General features: G+C 38.6%; 1 protein-coding gene across 1 annotated transcript in view; it reads right to left on the reverse strand.

Annotated features, from left to right (window-relative positions):
• Positions 1-11364, reverse strand: part of clpb (ClpB family mitochondrial disaggregase) — a gene marked incomplete in the record, with an annotated part of 38272 nt that overhangs the window by 8689 nt on the left and 18219 nt on the right. The window contains 2 exon segments of the mRNA XM_014008022.1: positions 6403-6517; positions 9283-9380. Of these exon segments, the coding sequence (XP_013863476.1) occupies positions 6403-6517; positions 9283-9380 (213 nt within the window).

Consider the following 11364-nt stretch of genomic DNA (forward strand, 5'->3'; position numbering starts at 1 on the left):
CCCCCCCCCCCCCTCCCGCTTTAGTCAGTGGGGCCATTAGCCAGCAGTAATTGCGTTAGCCTCTCTGGCGCGGCCATGGTGAAATCAGTTTAGCATAGATCGCAGCCGCGCACACACTCTTGCTTAAAGAGGAGTGCCCACCCTGCCATCACCCCAGCAACCAAACACACACACACATACAGAGACGAGATGATGATGTGGATCCGAGGGGACCAAAGAGAGTATTTGACCGTGGTTTCAGGCACTCATCGAAGAAGCAGAACAAACTTATTCAAAGCTGAACCTGCGGAGGAAAGTTGGAGCAAAAACCAGAGCCATACATCAGACAAGTTAGTGGAAACATGAGTGGTTCTATTGGGAAAAAAAGGATGGATTTTTGGTCCATCTGCATGACTTACATTTTAGATTACCCAGAAAAGATATTTATGTTACATGGCTCACTGGTCTTTTCAGGTTAGAAGTTTATAAAGTGGGAAAAAATAATAAGAACATTTTCATATATATGTAACCTCAGTTACACAAGGGGGCCAAGATTCAAAACTTGGTCCAATGGCCAATTTCTGTCAATATTTATTGAATAAATATTGGTTTTAAATGTTATCTAACAAATGATTCTTATAGAAACACACTTTCCTTTTTTCAAAGTATATTTTATGTAGCATTTAGAATATTCACAACCCAACAACTACATTTAGAAACACATCATTAGTCTTTATTTCTTCATCTCTACACTCTTCTCACAATTATTTCAGTGACTTTCTTAGACAGTTTATCACAATCCAGCAAATACATAAAAAATAAATCCTCATTAAAAATCTAATTATTTGACTTGAAAATAGAAGAGACTGGCTCTAGATCCTTGCTCTGTGTAGGGTCAGTGGCAGCATGACCCAGGGCACCTGTTCTCCCATGTTTGTTCTGTCTTCTTATGAATGGGTGTTCTGAACTGTAATTTCATTGTGATCTGTACGATGACAATAAAGGTCTCTCTAGTCTCTCTAGAAAAGACTGCACTAAATACAGTGACAAAAACAATAAAACTCTTACATTTTAAATATTACGATGGTGATAGATAAAATGTTAAGGGCCGGATTTGACACGTGCTATAGCTTAATGCAGTGGTAAACCATGAACAGCAGACCTTTGTGCCTTCAAGTATAAAAAACAACAAAACAATTTTACAAATGTCCAAGTACAAGTGATTTTTAATAAGCTCCAAACCAAAAATGAAAGTGCAGTTTGACCATACAGTGTGAAAACAATAGCATTGTTTTCTTCAAAAATAAGCTGTGTCTCGATATATTTACAGTCTCTGAACACACGCTAACCTCTGATGAGTTGTTTACTCTCTCTTCTGGCATCATTATCATTTTCTCCTGATACAAAAACTCTGAAGGATTTTCTAAATGAGAGGAGGAGTGAGCTAAACTCTGGTTAATCAGCTGCAGATGGCTAAAACACTGCTGCGAAAATGTATATTTGATGTCCAATTTGAAGAACAGTCCTTATTATGTGAAATATATTGCTCACTCCTAGGGCCAAGTTGCCAAAACAACAAAAATATTAAGACATGACAGCTGTCACACGTGACGCAAGTGCTAAACTAGGAACTATTAGCTGCTAATCAAGAAGCAGATGTTTGGCAGCAGAAGAGGAGAGGCAGGGAACAAAGATAAGGAGAGGAAAGAGGAGTGAAGATGTGGGAGGAGATAAGGAACGGAGAAAAAGAAATGGAGATAAGGAGACAGAGAATGAGGCAGAGAAACAAACGAGTGTGTCAGAGATGGACCTGGAGATGAATAGTGACAAGAGGGGCTCCAAAGCTCTGTCTGCGTTCTCAGAGGCTGCGTGAATGACAGCGTAACCTTCAGCGTGTTTGGGCGTCTTTTAGCTGATTGGGCCCGACTTTGACAGAAGGACACGCTGACATTTCTGAGAGGAGCCTGACAACAAGAAGGGAAGGAAAGGGACACAAAACAAATGAAGGCTTGCTCCATCGCACACACACACACACACACACACACACACACACACACACACACACACACACACACACNCACACACACACACACACACACACACACACACACACACACACACACACACACACACACACACACACACACACACACACACACGGCAGTGTGTATTCTGCAGGTCTGGTTGGCTCTAACATGATTACAGAGGGATGATTCTCTTCAATAACTCTTAGCCCTGAGAGCTAAACCTGGATCAATCTAACCTCCTTCCTGTGTGTGTCTGTGTGTGGCTTTTGTGTATTTGTAGTCTGTGTGTGTGAGTCTTGCTGCAGGCCAGCTGTTTGTCATGAGGAGTTATGGGGGGAAACAGACATTTTCAAGACATGACAACACACTAAATATTACTTTTTAATTTTCTTTTCTTGATGTCTGGTCTGAGAAACTTTACAAAGACGATCAATTCAGAGGAACCATCTGCAAAATTACTTTTTGCACTCACATGCCACAGATTTAAAGGAACAATAATGAAAACAATAACTTGATTAATCAATATTTAGTACAAAACAGTTTGTCAAGAACTAAACTAGAAATCGTTTCGTAATTTATCAAGAAAATTACGTTTATTTGTCATCATTTGTTGTGCTCTTTTAGAGTTTTCTTTTTGAAATTAAAGCTTGAGAAACTCAAAACTTGTGTTTTATTGATTTATTTGGAAGAAGATTTGAGGTAAAATCCTCAATACAACACAAGTTATTGCTGGAATCAGTAAATATCAAATTATTTGTCTTTCTTTGACTTACCCTATTTATCTCATCTTTTGTTTGTTGAGGGTTTACACACTTTTCATGGATTAAATTTCACCAAAGTGTGAAACTGCTCCTTCTACTTGACATGATTCTGTTTTTTAAAGTCATATTAGTGAAATACTTGAAGAAAAAATATTTTTTCCTTTCCATGATGGCTCTGGATGAGGCCGAACTGCATAGAATCGGGAGGGCCAACTTGCGGCCCATGGACTATTACAGGTAGGGATGTCCCGATCAGACACTCAGTATCAGTATCGTTGGCAGATCTGGCCATTTTTTTTGAAAATCGGGTAGAATCAGATTTAGTCATGTGATCGGGCCGATCCAGTTTTCAGCATCATCATGGTTTACAACTGCCGTTAAGAAGTCAAGACACACACAAGTATGCAACCATGTTCACAGGGTGGGAACACTTTTTAATGGAAAACAATGATGCTGAAACTGCATCTTGCAAAATCTGCAAACTGGATGTTTCTCATGGTGGGAACAGCAGGGCTCGCTTTAATACTACCAACCTTGTCACTTGGAAAGAAATAAAGAAATAAAGCTATCGGATTGGTATTGGAAAGACTAATCATTAAAAAAAATTGGATTGTATCGGGAGCCAAAAAATCTGGATCAGGACATCCCTTATTACACGGATACCGCCATCTTTGCCTAGCACAAAGCATTATGGTCCAGTCTGGGGGCATCTGGTGCCGATGTGTGAGATGAATGACAATGAGTGAAAATAGGTCGTGGAGATCGCTGTGCTGTGTATTACTTGTGTATATGCACAGCAGATACATGAAAATAAGTTAGAATATATAAAAAAATTAAAACCAAAAAATTCAGTCACCACTTGGCCTATTAGTTCTTGTACTAAATATGTTGTGGTTTACAGTGATTGGCTGTGGATCATATTCCCCGACTACAGATCATTTTGACCACTTAATATTACAAATATAGGTATGGACTATCTTAAAACTTGACCACATCTATATAATGTGTACGGTTTATTTATTAACAATAATATACACCATACAGAAGACTACATTTACCACCACTAAAACAAAAACTTGTATTTTAATATTATATTATGCCTTATTATATTTATGCCAAATTTAATGTGTAGCCAAGAAGGAGGTTTTATACTCAGTATAGAATAAATCATAGATTATATGTAGATTATATATTTATCACTCAGCCCCTCTGAGCATAATGCTGTTGAAGTGCTCACTGTATACTGGGATTTTCTCTGGCAATAGATTTGGTGTTGTGAGGTACTATATTAATTAACACATTATATTTAATGTGAGTTTATTGTACAACAGTATAACCTTACATCTATTTTGTATCTTCAGATTGCTATTTTAGGCATTAATCCCAACATTTGAGCAGCGTAAAAGTTCTGCACAAGTGTGTCCTTTTTCTGATTAAAAGTTGGTACCTCACAAATCAAAAGAAACACTTTAAAATGTGCAACAATCCAATCTTTAAAGTTTGAGAACCTGTCCCATCATTGACTTTTTCGGTTGCCCCCAAACAATCCCATAAACCATTGCGCCATTTCCGACATAGGCAGCGCTGAACGGTATCCGCGAAATAGTCCATGGGCCACATCAGGCCTGCAGGTGACTTCCATCCGGCCTGCCAGTGGAAGTCACACTCCTCAGAGCTGCTTTTTTATGTAAAAATTTATAAGTAGAATTTGGAGGCAAAACTATGTTTTTAGTCTGCTTAGAGACGCTGTCTGCCATGAAGGATCTTAATGTAAGTAATCACTAAAACATGTTGCACAAAGCTAAATATGAGCAGTTTAATGAAGTTGCAGGTACAAAAACAGTGACTTTTTATCAGAACCACACAAGTCCAGAACCACACATTATACCATTGCACCTTTTTTTTGTTGCTTCAAACTTTTTGTATTCAGATTTATAAAACAAGAGTACAACTGTTATACATGCTTTTGAGCTTGACATATGTTAAGTTACTGCCCTGTTTATTGGTATAATACATACTGTATGTAAATATTTTAAAAATGGCAGTTTTATTACATTTGGGTTAGTGTGCAGCGCTATGTAGCCCATCGTTTAATTTGCCCATTCCTGCATCCACGAAGCCATGTGCACCAATGACTACTACTTTATTATTATAGCCAAACAAATTATTAACAATTATTAAATATCGAACAAAAACGTATACAGCTAGCATTTTCAGTATTTTACCCAACCTGGTGCAACACATTTATTCTGTTTATCTCTTTATCCCTTTCTCATTTGTTGCCTCCTTATCTGGGAAACATCCCAAATCTCTTCCCTGAACAATTTCCTCATCTCCAGATCTCTGCTTCCCCTCACAAACCGTTTGATTGATTTGTGTTTCAATCGATGGAAACTTAAAAAAATAAATAAAAGCAGCTGCGATGAGAACAAATGCTCACATGATGATAATGTGTAATCTTGAAAAATGTCCTCTGTGAGCCAGTGTGTAAGTATATTCACTGTCATTTGTCTTAGGGATCAATAAGCTTTTCGTTTAGCCTGTAGTGATGTGTCGCGCGGCTTTTTTGGCAACTTGGATTCATCGTGTCGTCGAAGACCATTAGCCTCGTGACGAGCCCGCTTTAAAGACTTTTCTTCCCCAGCACTGAGTCGTTTAAACAACTGTGGGTAAATATATTTGCTTTGTGCTCTAAAGTTATTTACAGAGGTGCTGAATGAAGCTTATTCTCCTGTCGGTTATTGCCTCGGCTGTATTTGTCCTCCCTTACACACCACACACTAATACCAGCTTCTAGTTTTGAAAAGAGCTTTATTATTTTCACAAATCCAAACAGAAAATGTAAAAAAAAGGAGAAAAAAATCATAAAAATAACAAATGGCCTCTCCGTTAGTTGCAGAACCATCTCTGAACATTAAGTCCCACTCGCTCATCTGCAGATCAATACAACACATGGCCTCCATGGATGCCTGCTGTAATATCAGCTCTTTACTGTCTTCTGTGTTATTGTGCTTTAACTCATCCACCCTTCTCGTTTCTATACGCTGGAGCTACTCTCTTTCCACCAGGTCCTCAGCTCTTCTTCTAATATGTGTTTCTTTTTTATGTGTTTAAAGTTATTTTACCTCATGTGTATTCCTTGCTGTCATTTTATCCCTTTATCTCCACAAGCAGGAAAGGACAGAGGAGTGAAGGAGACTGGTGTGATGGAGATGCAGGTGAAAAGAGGGGGAAAAGAAAGATGGAGGGAGCAGAAGGATGGAGGGAGCAGGGGAGGAGGTTTGTGGGGGTCTGTAGTATGTTTCCTCTCGTCGTAATTGTGTTAACTGGCGGCTCCAAGCCTGGCCTCCTCAGCTGTCTTTATCTCTCACGCGCATACACACACAACACCTGTGTACGCCTGACAGACAACTCATTCATCACAATTAACCAATTACAGCCTCCTCCCGTCTGTCTGAACCCGCCTACTGCTGCGGGGAAAGGAGGAGAGCAGGAGGAGAGGGCATAACAAAAACAGATGAGAGGAAAGATGGAAAGAACACAGAGAGAACAAGGCTGTGGTGTAAAAACATCAACTCATGTTCTCTGTGTGGACTATTTGTAGATGCTTCCAATTATATCTGTAGTTTTTCTACCTGAAGCCACCGTGTTGATGGCTCCTTCCTGTCCGATGATGTGCTCCTTCAGCCTCCTCTCTAGGGGGAACCTCCTCCTTTCCGCTGCCTCCCGTTGAGCCTGCAACTCCTTGAACTAAACAAAGATAAAAAAGAAAAAGATTAGCAAATAAAACAAGACAGTCAATGAATCTGGAAAAAGGAGGGAGTTATTTGAGACGGTATCAAAGGAAAGAAGGAAAATCAAAGTACATTAGGCTTAAAGTAAGTCTCATGGAAAACAAGTTTGTAGTGATTCTCCTCTTTTGTCTATATAGTCACCATTTATTTTTTCAAATAATCAAATTACATAGGTTTTTATTTAATTATTATTGTCTCTTAACCTCTGTAAACATGACTTTATTACCAAAATGTGTCAAACAGCTGTAGTCAAAAATTATGACAACAAATTGGGGTTACTGAAAATAAAAAGACAATAAATGTACGGGCCCTTTTACGATTCGCTTGACCCGGCCCGGTATGGGTTCAGCGTTCTTACATTATGTAATCCCGCCCACTTTCAGCCCTGTTCTTCAAACAAACTCAGCTGAGGTTCCAAGCGAGACGAGCCGAGCAGAAGATTCCATGTCAGCAGGCTGAAGACCTGAACTTTTTAAAACATGTGGGCATGGCAGGGAACCAAACCTGTGACTTTCTGGTTTCAAGATGACTGTCCTGCCACTGCACCAGCCGCCTCAAGCAGGGGAGATGGGTGCAACTCAAAAGTAACTAAGTTTGACTAAGCTTTATGTTTATCTTCAATATTAAACACGTTGACAAAGTGGTAAAGGTGCAAGACAAACCTGGATAAATATGATCTTATTTGAATTGTTTGAAATGATATAAAACATGTTTCTCATTTTGATGCAAACAAATTAATGATTAAAGACAGACTTCATAAGAACAACAACATTCGGTTAAAGTGACCTAACGAAGGTGCTGTAGTGTCATTTACACAAAATCCCTGTCAAAACTAGGGCTGTGAATAAAAATCGACATATTTTAAAAAAATGATATTGTATAAAATTTCATTCTTCTAATATTGATTGATATTGATTGACATATGAGAATTAATTAATGCTGATTTAGTTGTATAATATTTGCTGGTTTTGCTGAGTCAGCATCATTGAGAAATAAAGCAATATGTATCCAAATCGAATCGTATCGAGCTGCATTGTATCGAGAATCATATTGAATCATCGTGTCCAAGTGATACCCAGCCCAAGTGAAAACAATTAATATAAATAAATAATATATTAATTTATTTTTAACAAAGCTTCATGGTTTCATTTCACTGTAGGATTTGTTATCCTATGTTTCAGCCATCATCTAGTCTTATTCTTCCTCTTTAATGCCTTTGCTTCTGTTTTTCTCCTCAATGCTTCTCGTTCTTCTTCCCTTTCTTTCTGCTTGACCTCCCTGTGGCTCATTTATCCTTCCCCTTTTTGTCTCCGTAGACTCCCGGTTTCCCCCTGCAGTGGAGGCAGGCTGTTTATTCTCTCCCTCCATCTTGCTTAGCTCCTGCCTGCTGTCAGCCTGGTAGATAACTATAGATAACTCGAGTTTTATTTACAAAAAGGCAGAGCACACTTCCACCACAGTAAAAGAAAAAGGTGAGCTGTTCAGAAAGATTGCTCTAAAAAAAAGAAAAACAGATTTTATTACAGCACAAAATCAGATCTGTAATACACTGGGTTTTTACATGTCTAAACAACTAACAAAAACCTTTTTATTCACACTAATAAGCCTTTTAAAATAGATTTGATGTGTTCCAATATTTCTCTTACTGGTTTTCTGATCGCTTTTTAATAATTATTCATCCAAATGATAACTGGACTTATTTTTCTTTGTTTCAGATCTCCGCTGCAGTGCAAAAAACAAAGAAATGAAGATAAATACATCAAAATGCCACAGGTTTGCACTTGGCGACATGTTTACTATTGGTTTATAAACAGCTGCACAATCTAATAACGCCTATCACTTTCCTCATCTCCAGAGAGCAGTTACTGCAGAACAGAGGTCACGGATAGGAAAATAAAAACAGTTATCCTGTAAAGGGCAAGGATGGAAAGTGCCACATCTTGTAACACTCTTGTAACACTGACGCAGTTTAACTGTTCGTACCTTTTAGAAATCAGCCACGTGGACGGAAACATGGCAAAAGACTCATGTTTGAATGTAATTAAACTCAAACAGGTTTCAGCCTTTATTTACAGTATGTGCACCTAGACTTTTTATTGTATTTCAAGAAGCTAAAAGGTAGTAGTTAATTCAAAGTTACTACAGGACATGTAACTTAGGAGCTTGTTATATTATATATATATGTTTAAGAACTCTTAATGTGATGTCTCGTTGGGCTGGAACTGTTGAAGACTAGCTGGTAAACAGCTGTGTGAAACACTGCATGTTTTGGTCATGCACATTTTGTTGTCCACCTCTGCTCACCTCTGTTGTCCCTCAAATGAAATCTGAGTTTCATCTTTTAAACCCACACTGCTTAAATGATAACAAAACTGTATTAAAGTCCAAGTATTTTCTAACCCAACACTAATCAATCAGCCACCTCAGGTTTTTAACCCCAGTTAACCCCGACCAGCTTTCACAAGTTTAATCCTGAATAGCACCTGTCAGTCAGTGACGACTGAGACAGGCCTCCTGAGGAGTGCCTGACTGGGTGCATGATGGCAAATAAACGAGCCAGATGTCTGTTGGGTGCACAGTGCTGTGTCATTCAGACCAGGCCGAAGGACCTTCGTAAGAATAGAGAGTAATCTTATTGTAGCTGCTTAAACATTCTGCAGAGCATATACAGTACAAATAGACAATTTAATCAGAGTTTGTATCTGTATGAATGTGCTGTACCTTGCCCTCCCACTCCTGCAGCACCGTGCTCACTTCTCCCTCCTTAGCATAGGCCCGTGGTGTGTGTCCCAAACCATTGGCCTGCAGGGGGTTGGCACCTGCATGTAGTAAACAAATATGTTAGAAGGTAACGTTTGTTAATATTTCTAACATTAGCTCAGCTGGAGCTGAAATGTCAATCGAGAGCGAGGTTAATTTTTCATTCTGGTTCAAGGGTCACTGAGACCCCACTGTCGTGAATCAGAAGAAGCACGCCGTGCCCCTGTGGGGGGCTTCATATCTGCAACGCGTGCCAATTACAAACACTTTGACCCCTCCGCTCAGAAACACACAGCCTGGGACTATTATACCAGTTACACACGCTGCTGGGTGATGCACTGCTACACAACTGAGGGTCAAACAGGAAACAATATGAATGTGGAAGAAACAGGTCACAACATTAAGTAAAATGTGACAGAGCTGGATGCTGATTGGCTGGTAAAGATCCTGTCACACTAATATTTTAGACAAATGATGCAGACGTATGAAAATTTTATGTCCAAATTACTAACAGGTTATTTATTCAATCGAATCGTTAACATTTCAGTATGTACACGCCCAAAAGAGGCTTCCAGCAGATTCTTATAAAATTCTACCTTTAGTGTTAGACAAAATTTTCACAAGATATTTTAAGTTGTGTAAAACATTATATAGTGTGGCAGGGCCTTTCTGCACCAATACGTAGTAACACTACCAAGTCAAAATACACCCAATGTACCACAAACAGTTCAGTTCAGTTAGTTCATTCATTTCTTTACAAACAACAACATAAATTCAACAAAAATCAAAAGTACAAATAAAAAAAATTTAATGAAAGGTAGCAGAAGAAAAAAACCCACAAATATTCTCCAGTCTACAGTGACTTTTTGGTCAGCTAGTTACTGATCTATAAAATTTCTTAGAGGTAGAATCAAGCCAAAAAACATATCTACAGCAAATGAACAATATCTGAAAGTCATGTTGTGTTGTTTTTAAAGAAAAAAGGAGTAAATCCATTTTCCCCAAGTTTTCAGCAAACAGCTCTTTGGAAATCCTCTTACGTTGTTACCTCACTGAGATGTGACTGTTGAGAGACTAGTTAGTGACTCAAAACTGCAGGAAAATAGTGAGAAATTACATGAATTTTCCATTTTATTCTTACTGAAGTCAGCGACTGAGCAACCAACAGGAGCGTCAGCGTTCTGAGCAGACAGAATTTGAAAATCACGGCGTACATTTGTGTGCAAAGCTCGCACAATTGCAATCTTGGCTGTGCAAATTATTTTGTCACCCACACGTTTATAATTCAATCTGATCGAATATACTCTATTAGCTTGAACTCAGGTAAATTTAGAACCTTTTTTATTCAAACAATTATTACTTATTATTTATAATCAGCGTAGCTTTTAGAGTTCAACATTTTGGGACGTTTACTGTCAGAAGAGAGCTCAGGTGCTGGTGTCTAAATACAGCGAGCACTGTGGGGAGCATTTGGAGATGCTCAAAACAATTTAGGAAAGTTCAAGATGGGCTGGAGATTCTCACGGTAGCTTTGTGTTTATTTTGAGAAAAATGTTTGAATACTTCGAATGTGTTCAAATCTCAACTCAGGTTGAGAACACTGCAAACATTCAATCTTCTTGAGTATCAATAAGAATTAATTCACACCAACCATAAAAAAGATCTGATGACAGAAATTCATGAATAAATGTAGAAAAATAGTTTATCCTTGTGTCTTGAAATGATTCACTGATGACAATTTTGCATCATTAATAATTTGAAATCCATCATAAGTTTCTCTTTAGCAAAAAAAAAAGGGGGGGGGGGGGTAAATTATCCATCCAGGTAACAGCAGCTTGTGTTGCTCAGAGCAGCGACAGACACTAATAATCACTGCTATGATTATCGATAAACCCCTAAATTTCATGACCCACTCACAAAGCTATCGATCCCGACAACAATACTCCACTTCCCCCCAACCAACAAAAACATGAGCGAGGAAAGCAATAAAGCACCCCGCAACACACACACACACACACACACACACACACACACACACACACA

This window comes from Austrofundulus limnaeus, unplaced genomic scaffold (assembly GCF_001266775.1).
Source record: "Austrofundulus limnaeus strain Quisiro unplaced genomic scaffold, Austrofundulus_limnaeus-1.0 Scaffold46, whole genome shotgun sequence".
Classification (NCBI taxonomy): domain Eukaryota; kingdom Metazoa; phylum Chordata; class Actinopteri; order Cyprinodontiformes; family Rivulidae; genus Austrofundulus; species Austrofundulus limnaeus.